The sequence below is a fragment of the Cydia amplana genome, chromosome 8, assembly GCF_948474715.1.
Source record: "Cydia amplana chromosome 8, ilCydAmpl1.1, whole genome shotgun sequence".
Lineage (NCBI taxonomy): Eukaryota > Metazoa > Arthropoda > Insecta > Lepidoptera > Tortricidae > Cydia > Cydia amplana.
Window position 1 is genome coordinate 16,676,160 of NC_086076.1, and position 27,929 is coordinate 16,704,088.

At 42.5% G+C, this 27,929-nt stretch overlaps 1 protein-coding gene across 1 annotated transcript; it reads right to left on the minus strand.

The window, feature by feature from the left end:
- On the minus strand, positions 1-27,929 carry LOC134650101 (poly [ADP-ribose] polymerase). The gene is made up of 20 exons (XM_063504932.1): positions 27,687-27,929; positions 27,314-27,455; positions 25,661-25,833; positions 24,183-24,376; positions 21,156-21,369; positions 19,989-20,091; positions 19,438-19,624; positions 18,218-18,437; positions 17,076-17,180; positions 16,684-16,789; positions 15,762-15,924; positions 13,180-13,339; positions 11,712-11,873; positions 10,424-10,560; positions 9,291-9,427; positions 8,910-9,070; positions 3,886-4,006; positions 2,941-3,100; positions 1,417-1,593; positions 1-164 (listed from the first exon to the last, which is right to left on the minus strand). The coding sequence occupies exons 1-20, from the start codon at positions 27,795-27,797 to the stop codon at positions 92-94; spliced, it is 3,006 nt and encodes a 1,001-aa protein (XP_063361002.1). The 5' UTR covers positions 27,798-27,929; the 3' UTR covers positions 1-91.

The following is a 27,929-nucleotide window of genomic DNA, read 5'->3' on the forward strand; positions in this document are numbered from 1 at the left end:
ATACAACAAGCAGATGCTTCAGTAAGTTGAAGTAGTGATGTGATGACTCGGGTGGGTGTGTGATGTAGCCATAGATTACACAACAGACGCTTTAATACTTGTAGTTGAACTTCATCTGCAGCAGATACTTGACGTTGACTTGCGCCACGTCGTATACGATGAATCTGAAGCTGTGCTAAGGAAAATATTATATTACGTAGGTAATTATTATAGTAATAAATATCCCATCAAAAACATCACATGTAAAAAGGTGCAAGTTTCGCAACGCTTTTACTACAAAAAAGTTTTGAGATGTAATGTGAAACCAAGTCGGTTATTTTAATCAGTGCCAGGGGGTGTTAAAACCGTATCAATAAGATATCTTTAATTTGTAATACATATAATGACTTGGCCATCGCACAAGCAGGAGCAAGGCCCAAGCTGCCGGTGGTCAGGGCCGCAGAGAGAGGAACCGGCGGACTATCCGCGCCGTGTCCAAGATTCGCCTTCTGCATCTGGCCCTTGATCCAACCACCTAGCGAGAGTCTCTCAAGATGTCGGTCGAGACTCTTCGCTATTAGACCGTTCGCTGAAACAACTATCGGGACAATGATCGTCGAATCAACATCCCACATTTATTTGTATTATTTAATGTAATAAATGCGTTATCCACTTGGCCATCGCACGGCTGCATAATGACAAAAGGATCATCGTCACCTATTAAAAATAATTCTAATTTTCTGGATACAACGGGCATTAGTAATGAAGTTTAAAGCGCCGTCACAATAGATTAATGCTTGGTCGATGCGGCACTCAAAGGTCCAATACCACCCCAATAATTGACCCAAGCGTAGCGAAGGTCTACGTTTTGACTCGGGCATTTTGCTTTTGTATGTCCGGATGTTCTCCTCTACAGGTCACAATTCTCAACCGATTCTTGTGAAATTTTGTGACCAGATTCTATGAGTCAATAAAAATTTTTTGTCGATCCCGTTTTTGGAAATTTTCAAAAATGGAGGAGTTGTGATACCTCGCGCTTAAACAAATAGTCGTATCGATATCATAAGAGTATTTTCTTTTTGAGACATGTTTACATGGCAAAAAATGCAGAAAAATTGTATTGCTGGTTTAGGCGGTATTTAGATATTTAGTTTGTACTCGAGAATGAGTAGCCGAATTTCGTCAGCTTAGCTAAGAACTATCATGGCGCATTTTGTAAACAATCGCTTTTTTTGTTTGCACACAGAAAGTCTGGGTTCGATCCCCAGTAAGACATAACTTTTTGTATTTTTTTTTCACAAAATTTTTTTTTAATAAATTAAAATCTTTGTATTGTTGATTGATCAAACCGCTGTGTGGCGCTGTCATCGTGCACGGTCCCAATAAGCTATGCTCGCGAGGTCTACAGCTCACAGAGCCACTAGTAATAAAGGATACTCGTTGTAGAGCAGCGAAGTGTTGATGTTCCTGGTGACGGGCCTGCCGAGCGGCACCACGGTCCCGCAGTCGAGGGTGGTGTCCATGGCGGGGTCGGGCTGCGTGCGGCCCTGCCCCCAGGTGCTGTGCGCGCCCGCCGGCAGCTTCTCGATGTACGTCGCCGCGTTGCACTCTTTCCTGTCGACGACACGGTTATAGGTGAGGCACTGTCTAGTCTAGAAGTCACACACACAGCAACAAGTACGGATGTACAGGTTGCGGAAAGTTTCAAAAAGTCCAAAAAAATTTAGAAAAATTGCATTTTTGGATACATTGCGACGGCACATCAATAGCAACAAGCACAGACAAGACATCCTCTAGACTGAGCATAGTAGCGCTACCCCCTCTGCCACTTATACGGTAGTTTTACTCCATCTTCGAGTCAATCCCGTGCCGTGATTGGTCCGTGTGTTTGAACGGACCAATAACGGCACGGGATTCGCTCACCTCTTCGTCCCGCACCCCCGTATTTTTGGCAACATCGGTTTCATGAAATAATTGCTCTAAACTCCGTCTAGAGGATTCCTAGTCTATGGCAACAAGTATAGAGACATGAAATTGTAGTTTTTTTAATTTAGAATTCTATTTCCATACAATTTTTACCTGTGTAATTTAAAACGAGATTTAGTGTTTTATTAAGTAGAGTCAGAATTGAATAATATTGCCTAGTAGACAGTAGTATGACTCACGGGGTCCCGTTGTTTCCCATAAAGTTTTAAGTCATAATGTATTGTTTGTCATATTATCATTTGTCATAAAACTGAAACCGTTAACATTTCAGGATTTTCGTTAGGTTATCCTATAGATAGGTTAGGTTAGGTTTGTTTTATGGCAATCCCGAAAAGTGACGCGTTTCTGAACCAAATGAATTATGACTAACGAAAATGCGGGCAAACAATACATTATGGCTTAAGCTTTGGATTCCTCCGAAAACGGTGCCGTCATATTACGGCCGCTATATAGCGTTGACTGACGTCACTAGAACGTTGTCTATCTAAACAAGATGGCGCGGTTTCCTAGACGGCGTTACGTTACGTTGATTGTCAACGTAACGTAAGATGACGGCCGTCATGACCTTGTCGATAGTTTCGTGAACGTTTTATTAGATAGCGGTGACGCCATTTTGAATAAATGACACGAGATTTGAATAAATGATTCCGTACTACGATTATTTTCCTCTTCTGATGATATTTCATCCTCCAAGTAAATTATAGATGATCAAGCAAATCTTGTCAGTAGGAAAAGGCCCGAAATTAAAATTTTCTATGGGACGTTATCCCATCGCGCCTACATTTTTCAAATTTGCCGCTTTGACCTTGGTGGATGACGGTGTGTTATGACGCCGTGGTACTTTCCACATGTCGCCACCGTAAAGACGGCCGTCTTTTGCTGCCGCTATATGACGGCCGTCATATGACGGCACCGTTTTCGGAGGAATCCAAAGCTTTAGAACTATTTGGGAAACAATAGAGAGCCATGACTCACATGTTGCCCAGAGCGACCTCGGCGAGCAGCAAGACTCCGTGGGGGCTGCTCTTGCTGGTGCAGCAGTAGTTGGCCGACTTGGACACCATGTCGGCGAAGTAGATGCCCTTGCCGAACATGTAGCCGGTCACCGGCGCCTCCGGCGGCGCGATACGCAGACCTACACAGAAATGAAATGGAATTTATTATTCATAACATATCGCTATAGGTCAGTATACAATAGTATCGGTATCAATCTCAATATATTATATTTACACGTACATAGTAGTATCATATTGCATATTATTATTATATTATATCGTTACATATTATTAAAGCAATAAAGGTAATTGGGAAAAACAGAGAAGACATTGTACAGAATATAATAGAGACCGTTCGTGTTGGAGGGTCTGCCTAATAGGGAGTATTACTGCAATGTTTAGCCGCCAGAGTGCAGCACTAGCACCTTTCGTAAACCATAGAGTAACTTATACATGCTGTGCCTTAAACTGTTTTTTGACAAGTTTTCACAGACAATAAAATATGACATTGATACATCAAGGCGGTTTGTTTACAAACTGCCTACCGGGAAACGCGAAATTGAAACTCAGCTATCTGCCTCTTTATCGCTCGAATATGCAATAGTGATAGAGGTTAGATAACAAAATTTCGACTGTCGTTTGTGACGGATTGTGGAAGTGGCGCCCCCTGCGCAGAGTTTCGCGTAATATTCCCCGTTAAAATCTTTTTATAGAAAGTAATTTAATTTGTTCTTAGAGTATGAAAATATAGTTTTAAAAAGTATATCTGATAGGCCACCTCTTTGTTTCAATTTGTCTATTGCAAAACTAATGACTTATGTACATGCTGGCCCCTCCAGTTCACGCACGCTCTATTGCGTCTAATAGGGTCTGCTACCTGTTCATTAGTGGTATTAAGTAAATAAAAGACAATAAGTCCACTAACCCTGCGACAGGATGCCCGCGAAGTTGGTGACGCGCGAGCCGTGCCACAGCAGACGGCGGTTGTGCAGTTTCTTGAACGGCTTGTACCGCTTCTCTTCGCCGTCGCGCACCACTTTGAATACCTGACCAAAAATATTCATTATCACCCTTTCCCGAGTTTCTTCCCAGTCCCATATTGAGATACCCTCCGACAACTTAGAGGAGGGATTTAAATCTTCTCGGGTCAGAGGTGTAAAGGCTGTAACACACTATCGCATCGCACCGCGACCTTGGAGCGGTTCTAGGAATTGCTCGTACCGGCGTAGGCAGTCGGTAAGCTAGGATCACACCGTTTTGACGGTCCGGTGGGATAGTGTGTTACTACTTTGAAGGTTAGAGCCGGCGTAGCTATATTTGACGTTCATAAGCACATTGTAATATGCCTACTTGATGAATAAACTCGTCATGAAACTATCTTTGTCTTCACCAATAAAATACTCATGTATTTTAAGTTAATGCGTTCAAAATCGATTTGGTATGAAGTGGGGATCAATAAAAATGGCGGCCATAGCTGTATTTGATAGCGCCGCAGATGGTAGGATCCTAATAGATGTGGTATACGCGTGCGTCCGTGAGGGACAAAACATACGCAATGCGACACTATGATTGGTCGAATTTATTTGCTGCCCACCATAATCCGTACTAATTTACGGTGGAGAATAAGAAAAAATGTAAGACTGTGACAAGGACAAACAATAATAGCGCTTTCGCTGCTACTCCTACTGAAAGATACATAAGACTATACCGTTCGGTCATTTCCCGGCCCCTACCCCTCATGCCTAATCCAGTTAAAATACTAGATTCATGGATAGCGCACATAACTACATAATTTGACGACCATTACGAGATACCTAGGTATAAGTAGCCATATTGATATCTTTTCCGTAATAATGCTATCATTTGACATTGTATATTTATTTCCCAATATTTATTTGATTTTGTGATGAATTTATTTTGCTATTGATATTTGATGATGATTTTTATCTGTATTGACATTAGTATATAATAAATAGTTGACGATCATAATATAAATTCGTATACATTAGCTTAGAATAATTTATAATGTAATTTGATATTATGAAATAAATAAATAAATCATACCTCCTGTATTTGGAGCGTGTAGTTGGAGTGTGTGGCGGCGTGGGTGTTGGCGGTGTATGTGGCGATCATCTGGAACTCCGGCGAGCCCTTGTCCACGGGCACGATCTCCGCCTTCAGCTTCAGGTAGTGGGACTCTATCGGGCTTGTGGTCTCGTTCGGTCTAGGTTCATGTATAGCGCACATACCTCCTGTATCTCGAGCGTGTAGTTGGAGTGTGTGGCGGCGTGGGTGTTGGCGGTGTATGTGGCGATCATCTGGAACTCCGGCGAGCCCTTGTCCACGGGCACGATCTCCGCCTTCAGCTTCAGGTAGTGGGACTCTATCGGGCTTGTGGTCTCGTTCGGTCTAGGTTCATGTATAGCGCACATACCTCCTGTATCTCGAGCGTGTAGTTGGAGTGTGTGGCGGCGTGGGTGTTGGCGGTGTATGTGGCGATCATCTGGAACTCCGGCGAGCCCTTGTCCACGGGCACGATCTCCGCCTTCAGCTTCAGGTAGTGGGACTCTATCGGGCTTGTGGTCTCGTTCGGTCTAGGTTCATGTATAGCGCACATACCTCCTGTATCTCGAGCGTGTAGTTGGAGTGTGTGGCGGCGTGGGTGTTGGCGGTGTATGTGGCGATCATCTGGAACTCCGGCGAGCCCTTGTCCACGGGCACGATCTCCGCCTTCAGCTTCAGGTAGTGGGACTCTATCGGGCTTGTGGTCTCGTTCGGTCTAGGTTCATGTATAGCGCACATACCTCCTGTATCTCGAGCGTGTAGTTGGAGTGTGTGGCGGCGTGGGTGTTGGCGGTGTATGTGGCGATCATCTGGAACTCCGGCGAGCCCTTGTCCACGGGCACGATCTCCGCCTTCAGCTTCAGGTAGTGGGACTCTATCGGGCTTGTGGTCTCGTTCGGTCTAGGTTCATGTATAGCGCACATACCTCCTGTATCTCGAGCGTGTAGTTGGAGTGTGTGGCGGCGTGGGTGTTGGCGGTGTATGTGGCGATCATCTGGAACTCCGGCGAGCCCTTGTCCACGGGCACGATCTCCGCCTTCAGCTTCAGGTAGTGGGACTCTATCGGGCTTGTGGTCTCGTTCGGTCTAGGTTCATGTATAGCGCACATACCTCCTGTATCTCGAGCGTGTAGTTGGAGTGTGTGGCGGCGTGGGTGTTGGCGGTGTATGTGGCGATCATCTGGAACTCCGGCGAGCCCTTGTCCACGGGCACGATCTCCGCCTTCAGCTTCAGGTAGTGGGACTCTATCGGGCTTGTGGTCTCGTTCGGTCTAGGTTCATGTATAGCGCACATACCTCCTGTATCTCGAGCGTGTAGTTGGAGTGTGTGGCGGCGTGGGTGTTGGCGGTGTATGTGGCGATCATCTGGAACTCCGGCGAGCCCTTGTCCACGGGCACGATCTCCGCCTTCAGCTTCAGGTAGTGGGACTCTATCGGGCTTGTGGTCTCGTTCGGTCTAGGTTCATGTATAGCGCACATACCTCCTGTATCTCGAGCGTGTAGTTGGAGTGTGTGGCGGCGTGGGTGTTGGCGGTGTATGTGGCGATCATCTGGAACTCCGGCGAGCCCTTGTCCACGGGCACGATCTCCGCCTTCAGCTTCAGGTAGTGGGACTCTATCGGGCTTGTGGTCTCGTTCGGTCTAGGTTCATGTATAGCGCACATACCTCCTGTATCTCGAGCGTGTAGTTGGAGTGTGTGGCGGCGTGGGTGTTGGCGGTGTATGTGGCGATCATCTGGAACTCCGGCGAGCCCTTGTCCACGGGCACGATCTCCGCCTTCAGCTTCAGGTAGTGGGACTCTATCGGGCTTGTGGTCTCGTTCGGTCTAGGTTCATGTATAGCGCACATACCTCCTGTATCTCGAGCGTGTAGTTGGAGTGTGTGGCGGCGTGGGTGTTGGCGGTGTATGTGGCGATCATCTGGAACTCCGGCGAGCCCTTGTCCACGGGCACGATCTCCGCCTTCAGCTTCAGGTAGTGGGACTCTATCGGGCTTGTGGTCTCGTTCGGTCTAGGTTCATGTATAGCGCACATACCTCCTGTATCTCGAGCGTGTAGTTGGAGTGTGTGGCGGCGTGGGTGTTGGCGGTGTATGTGGCGATCATCTGGAACTCCGGCGAGCCCTTGTCCACGGGCACGATCTCCGCCTTCAGCTTCAGGTAGTGGGACTCTATCGGGCTTGTGGTCTCGTTCGGTCTAGGTTCATGTATAGCGCACATACCTCCTGTATCTCGAGCGTGTAGTTGGAGTGTGTGGCGGCGTGGGTGTTGGCGGTGTATGTGGCGATCATCTGGAACTCCGGCGAGCCCTTGTCCACGGGCACGATCTCCGCCTTCAGCTTCAGGTAGTGGGACTCTATCGGGCTTGTGGTCTCGTTCGGTCTAGGTTCATGTATAGCGCACATACCTCCTGTATCTCGAGCGTGTAGTTGGAGTGTGTGGCGGCGTGGGTGTTGGCGGTGTATGTGGCGATCATCTGGAACTCCGGCGAGCCCTTGTCCACGGGCACGATCTCCGCCTTCAGCTTCAGGTAGTGGGACTCTATCGGGCTTGTGGTCTCGTTCGGTCTAGGTTCATGTATAGCGCACATACCTCCTGTATCTCGAGCGTGTAGTTGGAGTGTGTGGCGGCGTGGGTGTTGGCGGTGTATGTGGCGATCATCTGGAACTCCGGCGAGCCCTTGTCCACGGGCACGATCTCCGCCTTCAGCTTCAGGTAGTGGGACTCTATCGGGCTTGTGGTCTCGTTCGGTCTAGGTTCATGTATAGCGCACATACCTCCTGTATCTCGAGCGTGTAGTTGGAGTGTGTGGCGGCGTGGGTGTTGGCGGTGTATGTGGCGATCATCTGGAACTCCGGCGAGCCCTTGTCCACGGGCACGATCTCCGCCTTCAGCTTCAGGTAGTGGGACTCTATCGGGCTTGTGGTCTCGTTCGGTCTAGGTTCATGTATAGCGCACATACCTCCTGTATCTCGAGCGTGTAGTTGGAGTGTGTGGCGGCGTGGGTGTTGGCGGTGTATGTGGCGATCATCTGGAACTCCGGCGAGCCCTTGTCCACGGGCACGATCTCCGCCTTCAGCTTCAGGTAGTGGGACTCTATCGGGCTTGTGGTCTCGTTCGGTCTAGGTTCATGTATAGCGCACATACCTCCTGTATCTCGAGCGTGTAGTTGGAGTGTGTGGCGGCGTGGGTGTTGGCGGTGTATGTGGCGATCATCTGGAACTCCGGCGAGCCCTTGTCCACGGGCACGATCTCCGCCTTCAGCTTCAGGTAGTGGGACTCTATCGGGCTTGTGGTCTCGTTCGGTCTAGGTTCATGTATAGCGCACATACCTCCTGTATCTCGAGCGTGTAGTTGGAGTGTGTGGCGGCGTGGGTGTTGGCGGTGTATGTGGCGATCATCTGGAACTCCGGCGAGCCCTTGTCCACGGGCACGATCTCCGCCTTCAGCTTCAGGTAGTGGGACTCTATCGGGCTTGTGGTCTCGTTCGGTCTAGGTTCATGTATAGCGCACATACCTCCTGTATCTCGAGCGTGTAGTTGGAGTGTGTGGCGGCGTGGGTGTTGGCGGTGTATGTGGCGATCATCTGGAACTCCGGCGAGCCCTTGTCCACGGGCACGATCTCCGCCTTCAGCTTCAGGTAGTGGGACTCTATCGGGCTTGTGGTCTCGTTCGGTCTAGGTTCATGTATAGCGCACATACCTCCTGTATCTCGAGCGTGTAGTTGGAGTGTGTGGCGGCGTGGGTGTTGGCGGTGTATGTGGCGATCATCTGGAACTCCGGCGAGCCCTTGTCCACGGGCACGATCTCCGCCTTCAGCTTCAGGTAGTGGGACTCTATCGGGCTTGTGGTCTCGTTCGGTCTAGGTTCATGTATAGCGCACATACCTCCTGTATCTCGAGCGTGTAGTTGGAGTGTGTGGCGGCGTGGGTGTTGGCGGTGTATGTGGCGATCATCTGGAACTCCGGCGAGCCCTTGTCCACGGGCACGATCTCCGCCTTCAGCTTCAGGTAGTGGGACTCTATCGGGCTTGTGGTCTCGTTCGCGTCTGCAAGTTAAGTATTATTATTATACTAGGGCTTTTTTCTCAGTTGAGAACAGCACCCCTAACTTTGTTAATAAAAGAGGGACGGGTAGTCTATCTCGCCGCGAGATACTGTCGCGCCAATCATGTGCTAGCCCGGCAGATGGGAAAAAAATCTCAGGTGTTACCACCAATAAGAACTTGGTGGTAACTAGTGGGAATAGCCCGTTGCTACCCTTGTTACCTGATTTAAGCAGACTGTAGGCGATCTCGATCTCCAGCAGGTTGTCCAGCATCTCCGTCTTGGCCTTGATGGCCTCCACGTTGTCCAGCAGCGGAGGGTTCTTCACGCCGAAGTTGTGCGGCACGAGCGTGTAGAACCTGCGTACACATGACAGTTACTACTATACCTAGAACTTTTTCTATAGTTCGTTTTTTTAGCATTAGAAATAAGGTAAACAATCTTGATGTGTCTTTTAATTGAAAAACACGTTTTAAAAATAAGTTACGGCAAATATGTAACAATTATGAATCTAATACGATCATTTATATTCTTCTGCTTTCTTAAGTAATAGTTACTGATTTTTAAAATGCGTTTTTCAATTAAATAACATGTCAAGATCGCTTACCTTCTTTCAAGTTCTTTCTAATGCTAAAAAAACGTACTATGGCGCAAGGGAAAAATTGAAATATCGACGTTACTGTAAGCAAAGAAAGTCAAAGATAAATACGTATGTATTATATGTATAAAAGGAAGTTATAATGAGTTGTGACTCACCTATATTTTATAGAATAGAGAATAGAGAGCGTTAATTCGTGACAAAAAAAATAAAAGAATACAACAAGTAACACAACAACATAGAAGTCACGAAATGGTCCCGTATTTAGTATTATTAAAGATAATTGATTGTAATAGAGAGGTAGTCTAAGAAAAAATCGTGCCGGTAAGTTTGACATCCAAAACAGATGACGCTGTACTGCGTCATATCGCAACACTAACTCAGATTGTCAAAAGTTGACGTTTGACAATTCAGTGACCGCATAACATATGACGCAGTACAGCGCCATCTCGTTTAGTTGTCAAATTCAAAGCACGAAATGGTCTTAGATTTTAAACATCTTACTCGATCAATCTTTGGTATTTTTGACAATTACCTATTATAAACTCTTAAGACCCACCATATAAAGTTTTTAATTTGAACCTTATTCTATAAGTAAATTAGAACAAATTTCGTTTGTTTTAAAAAGCAATGAACCAAAAGAAATGCTACTTTATTTGGTTCATGAAAGGTTCAAATCAGATTGCACGAATATGTACATTGTAATGTACATTTAGTCTCAGCTCAGGAGGATAAAGTAGACTGGTACTAGAGTGACCTGTTGGTAGCGTCAATGATTTTGTTCTGGCTGGCCTCGCCCTTGTTCAGCAGCCCGAGCAGCTCGGACAACGCCTTGTATCCAGCCTTGACTTGCTTCTTTGACAGTTTTCCCAGTGGCATCTTCTCTGTGTCCAGCTACAAAATACCAAATGTTTTATTTTGATGTATCATTATAGATTAGGAGATAAAATGTACGTGCTGTTTAAACTATATAGTTCAGTACTGTACATATACCAACGATAATTCATTATTTAACTGCCCGCAGTTTCACAATAAGTAATTCATTGTTCATCATCAAATTACTCATTAAAGCAAGTGATTTTCTGTGGTAGAATAATTATAGTATACAAGTATAAAACAGTACATAATTAAGTTTTTATATTCTCGGGTCTGTTATCATTATCACAATGTTCGGCTACGTCTGATTTTTTTAATCCTCAAATTTAAAGAGCCTTTGTTATGTAGGTAAGTATTTAATGCAAGAAGGCTATGAAAAAGGCAGCATATAAGTTGATAGCAAATGTTTATATCTCTGGTCCAGTTTAAATCAATAAGCGCCACTTTCACCATCGCACTAACCCGGGGTTAAGCGGTTAAACCGGTAACCCAGTGTCATATTGTACTTGTAACCATGGAAACTCTAGGTTTAACCGGTTAATCCCGTGTTAGTGGAATGGGTGCAAGTGGGCACAAGTGTAGTAAAAAAGCGGCCAAGTGCGAGTCGGACTCGCCCATGAAGGGTTCCGTATTTAGGCGATTTATGACGTATAAAAAAAACTACTTACTAGATCTCGTTCAAACCAATTTTCGGTGGAAGTTTACATGGTAATGTACATCATATATTGTTTTTAGTTTTATCATTCTCTTATTTTAGAAGTTACAGGGGGGGGGGACACACATTTTACCACTTTGGAAGTGTCTCTCGCGCAAACTATTCAGTTTAGAAAAAAAATGATATTAGAAACCTCAATATCATTTTTGAAGACCTATCCATAGATACCCCACACGTATGGGTTTGATGAAAAAAAAAATTTTGAGTTTCAGTTCGAAGTATGGGGAACCCCAAACCTTTATTGTTTTTTTTTCTATTTTTGTGTGAAAATCTTAATGCGGTTCACAGAATACATCTACTTACCAAGTTTCAACAGTATAGTTCTTATAGTTTCGGAGAAAAGTGGCTGTGACATGCGGACGGACAGACAGACAGACATGACGAATCTATAAGGGTTCCGTTTTTTGCCATTTGGCTACGGAACCCTAATAAAGGAAGCGTAGAGCGTAGGTACCTCGAACTCGAGCAGTGTCTTCTTCATGACGGAGATGTCGAAGATGTGCGTGATCAGCTTCTGCACCGGCATCGGCAGCTTGCACGCCGTGTCCGTGTGCAGCGGCGCCGCCTTCGACTCCTCCTCGTAGTCCACGTCCACTGGGTAGTAGGCACCAGGGACCTGAAATAGACAACCAATATTATTATACCAATATATAAGCGCGGCGGGATAAGTTCGCCTTTGTACACATTTACTGGATGATCTCTGTGTTATGTACTTGTTTTGTGCAATAAAGTGTTTACTACTACTACTATTGACTACTAGTCAAATCAGTTTCTTTTTTCGAACTGTCAAAACGATTTTGCTACTATGGAATTTATATGAAACACTAGCATGTGACGTCACAATTGTGCACCTGGTCTTTATAGTTTGATACGGGTTTTAAAATATAAATTGTGTCTAAAAATAACTGCTGTTTACGTTTCTCTATTAATCTTCTGGTGCTTTATTTCATGCATGATGTAAAATAATTTATTTGAAATACAGTCAAATACCCTATTATTAGTGTCCGACCGAATCCGGTTTTTTCGAAACCGAAGGTTCGGTTTTGCTCTAGTTTCGGCGGAATAAATAAAAACTTTGCCAAATGTTGCCGACATTAGTCAGCCTTTTGGAAAATTATATTGGAAGACTACAGCTAGGACCAATATTGCCTTTGTGGACCTAACAGAGGCTCGTGGGAAAAACGATTTATGCTAAAGGACATAAAATCTGGAGGATATAGATATTTGCTCGGCCTGTTTTGACGAAAATCTGACCTTTTTAAGGAAAGTAATATTGATTTTCAAGGCGTCCTAATATATGTATAATATATTACAAACAAATCATAATCAATAAACTTATATCGACCGGGATATGAACCGTGATTACCTTTTGTAAAACAAACAAAAGGTAATCACGGTTCATATCCCGGTCGATATAAGTCTAGTGTAACTAACCGTGAATCATAAAAAAAAATTTCATAATCAACTCTTTTTCCTCCACTAAAGATTCAAATTTCACTGGCAAATTTTGGTTTTTAGGGTTCCGTACCCAAAGGGTAAAAACGGGACCCTATTACTAAGACTCCGCTGTCCGTCCGTCCGTCCGTCCGTCCGTCTGTCACCAGGCTGTATCTGACGAACGGTGATAGCTAGACAGTTGAAATTTTCACAGATGATGTATTTCTGTTGCCGCTATAACAACAAATACTAAAAACAGAATAAAATAAAGATTTAAGTGGGGCTCCCATACAACAAACGTGATTTTTGACCGAAGTTAAGCAACGTCGGGCGGGGTCAGTACTTGGATGGGTGACCGTTTTTTTTGCTTGTTTTGCTCTATTTTTTGTTGATGGTGCGGAACCCTCCGTGCGCGAGTCCGACTCGCACTTGGCCGGGTTTTTTCTTCTTATATTATGTGACAAGGCCCCATTGAGATGGCATACCTTCTTAATGTTTTTCCTGTGCGGATCGAAGAAGTCCTGTGCCTTCTCTTCGTACATCTCCTCGAACTTCATGACGGCCTCGTCCACGGAGCTGCAGTCCTCCAGCTTGTTGCTGCCGATGGTGGTGCCGATGCGGCCCCAAGCTCGGAAGAACCAATACCTAGAATACACATACCATTATAAACTATACCTCCTTGAGAGATATTAAATATAGCTGGTCAAGCAGATCTTGTCAGTAAAAAAGGCGGCAAATTTGAAAAATGGATAAGGGATATCGTCCTATAGAAAATTTTAATTTCGCGCATGGTCTAATAAAACATGGTCTTCTCTTGCCAGAGTGTCACTTGCCTACGTCACAATAACATTGCCACTTTATTTCAACATAACATGTTACATGGGTACATTATATCTATGGTTAATAAGTTAAAATATTTCTTTATAATTTTATAATTTTCATTTATATGTATTTTATCTTAAATTTTACAATAACACGTCATTTTTAATTATTCGTTAGCAATATCTTCCGATTCACGAAAGAAATTTCAGACGTTCGGGTAATTCTGTTTACACTACTGGCAACACAGGATGGCGCTGTCACATTTGACAATCCGCCATTTTGTCCCTGACCGTCATCCTTGTCGAACGCGTGTTAATTGTTATTTCCTTCTCGCTCAGTGTCAGCAGTCGCAGTGTTTTCCAAACTTTTCACGTCGTAAGCTTGGTAATTAATGTTTTGTTACGAAAATGGTTGGCTGCTCTATTCGGAACTGTAAGAGTAGGAGTGAAAAGTGTAGTATAGATTTGTTTTATTTTACTATGTTTTTACATGAATAACTTAAAATTAATGCCGTTAAAATAATTTTCACCGTTGGTTAAAATTCTCCCACATTTTAAAGTTTGAGAACCTGTAAACAGCATGATGACGTAGGTAAGTGACAGTTAGGTCATTCGCGAATCTCGGAAGAGAGTACCAGGCGGAGTATATTATTATACCATGATTTCGCGCCTTTTTTTACTGACAAGGTTTGCTTGGCCAGCTGTATGTTAAAAACGGGTCACTCACGTATTTTAAGTCGACATGTTTCACTCCGTACCGAGGAGTCTAACGCAAGCTCCTGATGACGCTCCTGGGTACGGAGTGAAACATGTCGAGCGTTTTTAATATATTTAATGTCTATGTCTCACGGAAGTTTTGTTATTAAAACTCCTTGAGAGAATGTATGAAGATCGGAATGTGAGAGACCGACAAGTCTCTTGTCTACTGGCTGTCCCTGTATAATACCTTACAACTAAGATACGCACTTCTCTCCGTCATCCGCTTCAAGCACCTGCATCTTGTGGTAGTTCTTCTGGGCTACGACGTCTGTCTTGCCCAGGACTACAGTGTATTTAGTGCCCATGCGGTCGCGTTATACATGGGCCACGTCAAGACCACTCTTGTCGACTGGCTGTCCCTGTATATATCTTACAACTAAGATACGTACTTCTCTCCGTCATCCGCTTCAAGCACCTGCATCTTGTAGTAGGAGTTCTTCTGCGCTACGACGTCTGTCTTGCCCAGGACTACAGTGTATTTAGAGCCCATGCGGTCGCGTTATACATGTGCCACGTCAAGACCACTCTTGTCTACTGGCTGTCCCTGTATATATCTTACAACTAAGATACGTACTTCTCTCCGTCATCCGCTTCAAGCACCTGCATCTTGTAGTAGGAGTTCTTCTGCGCGACGACGTCTGTCTTGCCCAGGACTACAGTGTATTTAGAGCCCATGCGGTCGCGTTATACATGTGCCACGTCAAGACCACTCTTGTCTACTGGCTGTCCCTGTATATATCTTACAACTAAGATACGCACTTCTCTCCGTCATCCGCTTCAAGCACCTGCATCTTGTAGTAGTTCTTCTACGCTACGACGTCTGTCTTGCCCAGGACTACGGTGTATTTAGTGCCCATGCGGTCGCGTTATACATGTGCCACGTCAAGACCACTCTTGTCTACTGGCTGTCCCTGTATATATCTTACAACTAAGATACGCACTTCTCTCCGTCATCCGCTTCAAGCACCTGCATCTTGTAGTAGTTCTTCTACGCTACGACGTCTGTCTTGCCCAGGACTACGGTGTATTTAGTGCCCATGCTGTCGCGTTATACATGTGCCACGTCAAGACCACTCTTGTCTACTGGCTGTCCCTGTATATATCTTACAACTAAGATACGCACTTCTCTCCGTCATCCGCTTCAAGCACCTGCATCTTGTAGTAGTTCTTCTACGCTACGACGTCTGTCTTGCCCAGGACTACGGTGTATTTAGTGCCCATGCGGTCGCGTTATACATGTGCCACGTCAAGACCACTCTTGTCTACTGGCTGTCCCTGTATATATCTTACAACTAAGATACGCACTTCTCTCCGTCATCCGCTTCAAGCACCTGCATCTTGTAGTAGTTCTTCTACGCTACGACGTCTGTCTTGCCCAGGACTACGGTGTATTTAGTGCCCATGCTGTCGCGTTATACATGTGCCACGTCAAGACCACTCTTGTCTACTGGCTGTCCCTGTATATATCTTACAACTAAGATACGCACTTCTCTCCGTCATCCGCTTCAAGCACCTGCATCTTGTAGTAGGAGTTCTTCTGCGCGACGACGTCTGTCTTGCCCAGGACTACGGTGTATTTAGTGCCCATTTCGTCGCGATACACGTGGGCCACGTCTGCTAGACCACTGTCGGGGTCTACAGCTGTGCCACCTGTACACAACATATTTTTTATAATAGCTATTTGATGGACGCGTTTGTGGCATGATAGAGATTAATGGCGTAATTCATAAACGCGTTACTGGCCTGAATTAGCTATGAATCGTTTGTCTTTATCTGTTTTTTTTTTTGGCATGTATTTGTAAGAAAGGGATAACAACATAATTTAACTAAATCAGGCCCGTAAAGTTTTATGAATAAGGGGGTAAGTTTCCACTGCTTATTAAACCAACAAATTGAAAAATAGAAGTTATAAACTAAACATGATACGCCTACCGTAGAAGATTAGACTGGGAAAATGAAGAAAAAATAAAATATAGTATGTCACTAAAAAAAGCGACAAATTAAAAAATACAATTTGTGTTCTGTGTCTTTTAGAATCATAAGTGCCAGAGGCATTTTTGCAGTGTTTAACTTGGAACCTTTCTGTATTCCATTATAGTTAAAAATACGATTTAAATTTGGCCTTTTAAAAGGACATCGGGATTCAGGGGGCTAAATTAGAATTTAATATATCATGATAGAAAATAAGTTATTTACTGTGAACAATTTTTTTTTTCAAGTGATCATTCAACAGGTCGAGTATAACTTTCAGACTGAAGACAAAACACCCTAACCACATGGTATTATAAGCCAATGTTTTCTGTCACCTCACCACACACCGTAGAAGCCAAAAAGTAGTATTTCACACCGACTGTGATATAGCTTATAAATATATTTAACAGTTTATTTTACTATTAAATAAGTACCCACCTTTGAGTTTCAGTTTGGTGGGTGCAGATTTCGAGGACTTGTACATACTACCAGACTTATGAATAGATTTTCCATCAATTACATCTTGTGGCACTCGCTTTGCAGGCTGTACAAATAAAAAACATAAATAAAAAAAATAAAAATTATTTGCATTTTGCAACACTCCAAACTGAACACGAATAGAACTTTTGTCGTTGTAATAACTTTTGTTATTTTAAACGTCAAACATCTATGAAATTATGACGTTTAAATAACACTTGCACAGTCTAGGCTACAAGAATAGCAGCCAACTTAGCTTGGTCTAACTCTAGAAAGTTAACTGTGTCAATTATTATTATTTGTGTTATTATTATTTGAATATTTACCATTAGAAAAATGTGCTTGCTACTTACATCAGATCCCCAGTCAGCAATGTTGTGCTCCTTGATCAGCTCGAGAGTCTTGGCTATGGATCCCGTCTCTGGGTCAATCAGATCGAAAAAGCTTGGTTCCACAACCTACAAAAAGCAATAATCGTATTTTTTTAATGATAGAATCATTTTTTTATTGTCTAAGAAAGACATGATATTGTTTGACTACGCCATTATGAATTATAATACAGCACTCATTAGAAAAACAGTAGAACAGGGGTTCTACCGCGAAAACCGAAATTGCGGGGATCTTTCTCTTTTACTCCAATGAAGGCGTAATTATAGCGACAGAGAAAGATGCCCGCAATTTGCGAACTTGGGATGTTTGCGGTTATAGCCCAGTAGTATTGATGACGTCAATAAATGTTTTTATACGCAATATCATTTCTGACACGGCCTTCCTGACATTTTGCATGTCCTCATGTGCACAAGTGCCGTCTAGCCTCTAGAATCCTTCAATTTAGCTCAATCTTGTTAAATATATTAAAAACGTTTTTAATATGTCTGTGTCTCACGGAAGTTTTGTTATTAGCTCTATCTTGCTATTCATTCATCTTCATCGTTAAAACTGGTTGTCTTAACCAACAGGAACTCAACAAGAAGAATAATTTATTCCCCAACTTGTCCTACCTCGACCATAGAGAAAAAAATACATAGAGTGCTCACTCCATACATCAGTTTTAGTACCAAAAAGACTATTAGCATCTAGCATCGAGTAGCGGAACTATCAGTACTGCTACTTGACAATAGATGTAGCCACCGACCGGAAAGTCTTATGCTGTTGAGATAAGACTTTCCGGTCGGTGCTACATCTATTGTCAAGTAGCAGTACTGATAGTTCCGCTACTCGATGCTAGATGTAGACACTGAAATTAATAGTCTGAACTGATGGAGTGAGCACTCTGTATTTTTTTCTCTATGCCTCGACCCACAAAGAACACAACACAAAGAATAATTTATTCTTCAACTTGTCCTACCTCGATATCAGCCTTCTGTATTTAATAGTAATTCTGTAAATTAATAGTCTGAACTGATGTATGGAGTGAGCACTCTGTATTTTTTTCTCTATGCCTCGACCCACAAAGAACACAACACAGAATAATTTATTCCCCGACTTGTCCTACCTCGATGTCAGTCTTCTGTACTTCCTGCATCTTGCTGTTCATTTTGTCGAGCTCATCCTTGGAAGACACAACAGCAGCGAGTGTGTCGGTGATCTTGCTGGTGACCAGCCCGCCCAGCTTGAGGATGCGGTGTTTCAGCTTCTCCTTGTCGGTCTTTAGCCTGCCGTACATGAAGAACTGGAGGTTCTTCAGCGGTGGGGTTGGAATGTTTTTCTTGATTCTGAGGACAAATGGTTTTTTTTTTTCATAATTGGGTTAATCAACTTTTTCTTGTCACACGTTGCTATGGTTACGGTCTCCTGAGTCACTCTTAAATGTCTAGGTTTTTCGTATTTAAACGAACCAAACTTGCATGTTATGGTAGTTATAAGACCTTTCCATAATGGGATATCTACTGAGCATGTTAATAGAACATGGTACAGCAGTTCTTCTAACAATCTATGCTACTATTGTCTCCTCGCTGATGGGACAGAATAACAACAAGAAATAGTTGATTGACCCAATTGGTAACAGCTATTAAAGATTTTGTTTTTTTTTTCAAAGATTTAAGTCGATTTTGAATAGGATTTATTTAAAGATTTGTATTCTTTCATTCAGTATACATGTTACACGCACGCCCCTCTTGGGCTTGAACCTTTTGAAAGCCACGCCGTCCTAAAACGCGGCGGGCACTTTCATGGCTTTGCGTTTCGGCTCTTTAGGGCCCATTTAGACGATGCGTGAACTCGCATGCGAGTTTCATTACATTGCGGGTTTTGATCGGTCGGTTGAACTGTACGTAACCACCAGTCCGCAATGTAACTAAAATCGCATGCGAGTTCGCGCGCCGTCATAATCAGCCCTTAGTCACGTACATTCTAACCCTATTGGTTACTTACTCGTCCTGAGGCTCCTCTTTCTTGACAATGATCTGCGGCGGCGGCGCGTTCTCGAAGAGCCGCACGCCCTTCTTGGGCTTGAGCCTTTTGAAGGCCCCGCCGGCCAAGCATGGCTTTGCGTTTCAGCTCTTTAGTCACGTAGCTACATTCTAACCCTATTTGTTACTTACTCGTCCTGAGGCTTTTCTTTCTCATCAATGATCTGCGGCGGCGGCGCGTTCTCGAAGAGCCGCACGCCCTTCTTGGGCTTGAACCTTTTGAAAGCCCCGCCGGCCAAGCATGGCTTTGCGTTTCGGCTCTTTAGTTACGTAGCTACATTCTCTAACCCTATTAGTTACTTACTCGTCTTGAGGCTCTTCTTTCTTGACAATGATCTGCGGCGGCGGCGCGTTCTCGAAGAGCCGCACACCCTTCTTGGGCTTGAGCCTTTTGAAGGGCGCGCCGTCCTTGAACGCGGCGGGCACCTTCATGGGTTTGCGTTGCGGCTCTTTAGTCACGTAGCTGCATTTTGTCCATTCGGATACGTCACCTGAAAATATCTTATTATAGTATACTGACTTTCTTGACTTTAAAATATTAACTTTTTCCACGCCGTGTCAAACACAAAAGCTGTCACTCAGACGCCACATCATTGAAGTGTCAAAACTGAAGTTGAACTTTATGTATATGCACATAGGTCGATGTTGCTCTATGGTCTGTGACTGATTAATCGGTCTTTGGCGTTGAACCTTCGGTGCGGATATATCGGCCATTGGCGTCCAAAAGGTTAAAAGGTACGTGTACCTATAACGTGTTATACTAGACTTAGTCCCGGAAATTAGGAACAAGTTGGTTGGTTGGTTTAGTGAATAAATAAACATCGAATAATATATTTAATATATATTCAGGTTTACCTGTACACTTGTAACCGAAGGTATCAAGCACAAGCTGGCCCTTGCACTCGGGACAAGGCTCGAGCGCCCCGAACGCTATAATATCCGCCAGCAGGTCACGGCACTGCGGGGTACATAAAAGGAATGTTAAATACCGAACATATATTCGCTTGTAGAAAAAAGTAGTCAATAAAAAATCGTGCTGCAGATTTTGATAACGGAACTATAGTTGGTCGAACTAATTTGTCAGTCAGTAAGAACCAGGAAAACTATACTCATTCTTTTCTTTTGGGTGCCGGTACTAATGCATCGGTCGGCAACAAGCGGCCCGCGGGCCGCATGCGGCCTGCAAACCTCTCACTTGCGGCCCGCGAGCCTCCCTGGCTATTTTGTGTGTAATATTAACAAACGACAATGTCTGATAAAGTCATAAATATTAACAAAGTACGGCCCGCGTCACCTTCGTTAACTATTGTGTGGCCCTTGGCTGCTAAAAGGTTGCCGACCGCTGTACTAGTGTAAGACAAAGATAGTATGATTCTCTCTATGTTTGAAATGAGACAGTTCTTTGACAAACTATAGATAGCTTTTAATGGCGTCATAATTTTTCAAGTTTCACAATTTTGTCGCGTTCAGCGACATCTACTTTTATGGAATGACCTTTCAAAATGCCCTGAATCACTAATTAGTGATAATCAATGATTTATAACTCAAGATACGTTATAGGCGTTCCAAAATTGAAGCGCTTAACTTGTGACAAATTGGACAAGTTTCCTTTAGTCGCGGCTGGACAAGCGAGAAATGTGCACGTGTTAACAAGCTCCCGCACACCGAAAGAGAAAGAGACGACCTTATGTTTAACAACGAGTGTGACAAAGATGGATGGAATGAGAAATATAATCAAAAATAACAGATTTCTTCGAAGGCACAGAATTAAATATGTAAGCTTGTGTTTGTTTGTAGGGTGGATGGATACTCTACCGAACACCGTCTATACATCACCGACGATCTTTATCATACTGGCCGTGTGTTATCCAACCTCGACACTGGCGGAATCATCAAGCCCTGATGGAGCCATAATACACAAAAATTGATTGATTGATTAAATATGTAAGTATTTTTTGTGCTCTTCAAGTATGAGTATAACCTATCTATGGTTATATAATATCATTGGTGATAATAACTAACCTCCTCCTTGCCAGGCACAACCTTCTGGTTATTAGCTTCCAGAATTTCGTGGAGGTCTTTTTTGCTGTAGTCCTGCAGGGCATCCCTGTACTTGAAGAACAGCTTGTTTTGCGCCGCAAGTTTCTTCTCTAGTTCATTCTCAACTTTTAACTCTTTCTCGTCCTTTGGTTCTGCTTTTAGTTTCTTTATTGGAACTTCTTCGCCTTTCAGTGGTCTAAAACAAACGATTATAACTGTAACTGTAAAAAAAGCGGCCAAGTGCGAGTCGGACTCGCCCATGAAGGGTTCCGTATTTAGACGATTTATGACGTATAAAAAAAATACTACTTACTAGACCTCGTTCAAACCAATTTTCGGTGGAAGTTTACATGGTAATGTACATCATATATTTTTTTTAGTTTTATCATTCTCTTATTTTAGAAGTTACAGGGGGGGGGACACACATTTTACCACTTTGGAAGTGTCTCTCGCGCAAACTATTCAGTTTAGAAAAAAATGATTTTAGAAACCTCAATATCATTTTTGAAGACCTATCCCCCACACGTATGGGTTTGATGAAAAAAATATTTTTGAGTTTAAGTTCTAAATATGGGGAACCCCCAAAATTTATTGTTTTTTTTTTCTATTTTTGTGTGAAAATCTTAATGCGGTTCACGGAATACATCTACTTACCAAGTTTCAATAGTATAGTTCTTATAGTTTCGGAGAAAAGTGGCTGTGACATACGGACGGACAGACAGACGGACAGACGGACAGACAGACAGACAGACATGACGAATCTATAAGGGTTCCGTTTTTTGCCATTTGGCTACGGAACCCTAAAAAAGACAAGGTTCTAAAAAAAGTCACAGAAGAACTTGAAATATAGAATGGTGTTTTTTAACCTATGGATGGATACGTCGCGATACCTGGGGGATGTGTTACCCTATAGAGTATTCATGACATGCCTACTTAAGTAATATAAATCCCAATGTAAGCCTATTATAATATAAATTTACTTAAGTATATGCATAGTATATGTACAATAGTGAGACTACACAGTCAAACAAAATGTAGTTTTGTGGAGATTTGTCCATAACAAAAAAGTTGTAACTTGTGAAATAAATCAATAAAATAAATACTACATAAGAAAAAGGGCAAGGTGCTTGCAAACCTCCTCCTCCTCTTCTCCCACTAAACTGATGACATCTGTCTTAATCCTCTAAGTTTGTTTCATCTGTGATGTTTAATAGTCTTTATATGTAAAGTTCGTTACTCGTTATATTGTAATGTTTAGATAGTTTTTTTTTCTCTGATATTTTTCACTGTAGCTATAATATGGTGTTAATTAGTTTGTAATATTTCCGCTAAATTGTAAAACATGCTGTGTAAACTTGTTTTTGATCTCGTGCTAGATTTAAGCCATAATGTACAATTGTATTACCCATGATATTGTACGATGTCTGTTTAGTGTACCTAATAAAGTAAAATATAATCTTTAATAGAAAAAAACCGACTTCTCTAACTACTAGCCTAACCCACTTAACGGCGCTTATACTTTATTTGGTAATATGTACCTATACATTTTATGGTAATCATAGTGTTTTTTTAGTTTAAGTATCATAGTGGTTTTCCGGGTCAAGATCTGGGTCCGGGTCCGGATCCGAGTCCGGGTCCGAGTCCGAGTACGGGTCCGAGTCCGAAGTCCGGGGCCCAGTCCAAGTCAAAATCGAAATTCAAAATCACTAAACGTGTAGGTACTATGCGTCGTTGAAGAGTTCTGTTCTGATCATCATCAGCAGTTCCACTTCATCAAATCCCACAGTTTTTAATGTAAATGCTTGATTTTCTGATGAAAATATATAAAATTCTATACATATGCCTTTAAAATTTGAGGAGTTCCCTCGATTCCTCATGGATCCCATGTTCAGGACTTGAGATTGAAATAAATGTGCCTAAAAACCTAAATTGCTTAACAAACATAACGAAAAGGACAAATCGCCAAATGCGAACTATGCGTCGTTGAAGAGTTCCGTTATGATCATCATCAGCAGTTCCACTTCATCAAATGCGACAGTTTTTAATGAAAATGCTCGATTTTCTGATGAAAATACAAAAACCTCTATACGCATGCCTTTAAGATTGGAGGAGTTCCCTCGATTCCTTGTGGATCCCATCATCAGAACTCGAGCTTGAAAAAAATTTGGCTTAAAAACTTAACTTGCTTAACAAACATAACGAAGAGGACAAATCGCCTAACGTGAACTATGCGTCGTTGAAGAGTTCTGTTCTGATCATCATCAGCAGTTCCACTGCATCAAATGCGACAGTTTTTAATGAATATGCTTAATTTTTTGATGAAAATACAAAAATCTCTATACGCATGCCTTTAAGATTTGAGGAGTTCCCTCGATTCCTCATGGATCCCATCATCAGAACTCGAGCTTGACAAAAATGTGGATTAAAAACTTAACTTGCTTAACAAACATAACGAAGAGGACAAATCGTCAAACGTGTACTATACGTCGTTGAAGAGTTCCGTTCTGATCATCATCAGCAGTTCCACTTCATCAAATGTCACTTTTTTGAATGTATGTGCTTGATTTGAAAAACACAAAAATCACTATATGTATGCCTTTAAGATTTGAGGAGTTCCCTCGATTCCTCATGGATCCCATCATCAGAACCGGGTTTTGACAAAAACGGGACCAATCTGTATGCATATACATACAATCAAAAAAAAAAATTTTCAAAATCGGTCCAGTAATGACGAAGATATGGAGTAACAAACATAAAAAAAAATAAAAAAAATAAAAAAAATAAAAAAAATAAAAAAAAATAAAAAAACAAAAATAAATAAAAAAGAAATAAAAAAAAACAACCGAATTGATAACCTCCTCCTTTTAGATTTGGAAGTCGGTTAAAAAAGGGCAAGGTGCTTGCAAACCCTTAATCAAATTGAGGGTTAATGAACAAGTCGAAAAACACTGTCTTCACTTTTTCTGTCTTCACGACTAAAGCAACCATATAATTTTCTACATCACTCACTTAATAGCTTCCTTAACCATTTTCTGGTCTTCCTTCTTCAAGGTGTTGAAGCCCGGCAGGTCCTCCCCGCCCGCCATGTACAGCAGCTCGGCCCGGGCCTCGGCGAAACACTTGACATGGTGCCATAGTGGCTGCCCACCATACTTTTGACCGATTTCAGTGTCATACACCGTTTTCGAAATACGGACTTCATCCTGTTAAAATTGAAAGCATTATTTGAATTTGTATCAGGGATGTTGCGGATGCCGATTTTTTGACATCCGCGGATGCGGATGCGGATTTTTAAAGGCTCACTTCCGCGGATGCGGATGCGGATGTCAAGATAGTACCATAAAAAACGTCAAATATCACATTTTAGTAATTTTTATTTCAAAAAACCGGCCAAGTGCGAGTCGGACTCGCGTTCCAAGGGTTCCGTACATTAAGTCCCACTCACGCTTGACTGCTCATTTCTAATAGTTTTTTTTGGTTAATGACTAAATTACCTAGCAGTCTAGCACTTACGCCGATGCTAAGACGTTCCTGTACCGACCTGTTCCACATCCGCATCCGCATTAAATCCGCATCGATTTTATGCGGATGCGGATGTTGAAAATAATGCGGAAGTTCCGCGGTTGCGGATGCGGATGCGGATATTTGCAACATCCCTGATTTGTATGAACAAAACTTCCGTGAGACCCAGTTATTATTAAATATGTATATTAACACGGTTCAATCACGTATTTTTAGTCAAAGATTGTAAAACATGTCGAGCGATCTTAAACTGTTCAATGAGCAACAAAAGCGAGTGACACGTTTTAATACATTATTTATATGCTTAGATCTATCGTTTATTTGTAAGATTACATTATTACGCGGAGTGTTACAGGCAATAGGAATCGACAGGGAATGTTGGAAAGAGTCAGACTATTATATTGTACACAAGCAGCTAAAAGAGATAGAGATAGACTTTGTAACTTATACCTAGTTCTGTTATTTAAATTATAAGATTTATAAGTGGTTCCCCGCAATACAGGCATTGCCTAGTGTGGCGAACGCTGGTATGTCTGTAATCCATTAAGGCCCACTTGCACCATTCTACTAACCCGGTGTTAACCGGTTAAACCAAGAGTTACCATGGTTACCAGAACAATTTGACACTGCGTTAACGGTTTAACCGCTTAACCCCGGGCTAGCGGGATGGTGCAAGTGGGCCTAACTGAAATAAATGATCTTTATTCTTATCTCTTCTTCCTCGATTCCTCATGACTGAGGGTCGCGACCACATGAGGTCGTTGTTTTGCGCACCAAGGCTCTCCATTCTGCACGATTTTCCGCCTTCCTAATAATAGGCGCCCGTGTAGATCCCTGGCAGGCCTTCTTTACAGTATATTCTTATAGGAGGAGAATAACAAAATGAATTATTTTGCAAGCAAGGGGACATGCCTATTTGTGTATTTTAATTTTAGTGTTAAAAAAACGATGGATGTGTTAAGTACCTTACAAATCTTAATATCACAGTGTTTGCAGGTAGCTCTGCTCGACTTGGAGTACTCTATGAAGAAATCCTTGAGGGCCGCAAGACTCGCAGCGGCAGAAGCGTCCCCGTTGGCTCTTTTCTTACCCTTGCCTTTGCCTTTTTCTACTGGCATCACTATGCCAGTTAGGTTTTCTGTGTACAAAAACGTTGTAATACAAATATAAAACGTTTTAAGAATATGGCAATGACATCCCACAAGTAAAGACACCTTATGGTGATCGGCATGATGGGCTAGGGGGGTCAGTTGATATGGCCAATGGCTGAGGGGAGGGCAGGAAAAATTTTATTTATTGCATAAGAGACAATGCATCTTAAAAGTTTAACCACTTTACAACCAATGATACTTTTGAAGTCCATGTTTATTCCAGTAGTTTACATTAATTACATTTAAGTTTTAAAGAGATGAGAAAACACCTGGCAATCTCAATTTTATTATTTAAATAAAATACAGGAAAGAACACGTAGTAATGAGTATAGAATTTCAAACACAAACTTATTTCAGTGTCAAAACAGTGTTCATTGTTCATGAATTCGCTAAAGCAATAGGTATCATGTAGACTCTGCATAGACTTTCAAGCCCCGTCTCTATATCGCGCGGCAAACCATCGAACATTGGCTCGCGCGGCAGCCGCGCGCAATGGATACCGGGCTGGCTCGCGAGCCAACTCGATCAAGCCCTGTCTCCATATCGCGCGGCAAGCTATCGAACATTGGCTCGCACGGCAGCCGCGCGCAATGGATACCGGGCTTTACAGTGACAAAGTGTGGAAATACTATCATAAATATCAAATTTCTCTGAAAATATGTTGCTTTACTGTCACTTTCACTTTGAAATTGGCACAGAGTTAGCTTAGGTTGGTATTCCACCTGTCCTGCAATTTCTAGGTCCAAAGTGTATTTGAGTCTCATATTTTGCTTAAAGAGAGTGAGACACAATGCACATAGCCCGCACATAGGTCTGAGAAATTAGACAGGTGGAATATCACCCTTAGATGGACTCTGAAAGTTAGATGAGTATTTGAGAATGTCTCATATCACAAAGACGGGGTGCATGCGGAATCTAGACTCTAACACCTCATTATAAGAGACATGAATGCCGACTCCGTGAAATGAAATACTCCATAGTTTAATATAATATATTAAGAGTAAATATAAGAGCGATTACAGCGGCAGTTAAGCCTCAGGGGGCTTTGTTCGCTGTCATAATTTTTTGAATGTAAATATTTTGTGTTAATAAATAAATGAAAAAAAAAAAAAAAATGAGTAAAGAAAGAATAAATATTTTTCTGTTATCAGTACAATATCAATGTTTTAAAACACTATGACATCATGGATTTAGCATTTATTAGGGAATGCTCCCGGTACTGAGTTTGTATGATGAGAACCGGGAATTCCCGGTTCCGGTACTGTATTAGTATAGAAAACCAGTACCGGGAGCACTCCCTAGCATTTATAGCCAAATGTTACTCATGTGAATGGACTAAAAATCATGCATCAAGCAATTCAAGCATTAATAAATAAATAAATATTATATTGGTATGATATATTATGGATAATGGTATCAACAGAATGATTGTAGTCAATAATGCAATTAAACGAAAGATAAAATTACCAATTGCTTCCTTAATCCTCTTCTGATCTCCATGTCGCAGTTTATTAAAGTTTCCGATGTCGCTCGTAACCTTAGGCCGCTGCTTTCTGAAGAAACACTCTTCATGGTGCCAGTTAGGTTGTTTTCCATCATGAAACGCGGACTACAAAATACATTCGATTAGTGCCTCTTTTCATCGTTTCTCTTGGGCAGAAAGTCGACCCTTCAAAAAAACTAGCGACCCGCCCCGGCTTCGCACGGGTTTACAAATTATATCCAAATCCGTTGCGTAGTTTTAAAGATCTACAGCATACATACATACATAGGGACAGACAGACAGCGGGAAGCGACTTTGTTTTATTCTATGTAGTGATATAATGTGTATAACGCATACCAGCACCATAACCGCGATTCTTAATGTTCCTTGTTCAATCTTTTGTTTACACCCTTTGCAACCGGCCCGCCCCGATTTAGCATACTCCGCTTGATAAGGTAATTCAGCCATTTTACAACAAACAAATAAAAGTAAACTTCTATCCAAGAGTTGAAAAACAGATGGAGAAACACGACGAATACGACGAAGAAAATGTAACGAACTTTGACAATTTGACAACTCAAAATACCAAGAAGGCGCGCC

Excerpts from the sequence above, each read along its gene's own strand:
- LOC134650101 (XM_063504932.1), bottom strand. The coding sequence starts at position 27,797 with ATGGCTGAATTACCTTATCAAGCGGAGTATGCTAAATCGGGGCGGGCC. Across the intron at positions 15,925-16,683 it reads CACCAAACTGAAACTCAAAG|GTGGCACAGCTGTAGACCCC; the intron begins GTGGGTACTTAT and ends TGTTGTGTACAG. Across the intron at positions 3,101-3,885 it reads CGCGGGCATCCTGTCGCAGG|GTCTGCGTATCGCGCCGCCG; the intron begins GTTAGTGGACTT and ends ATTTCTGTGTAG.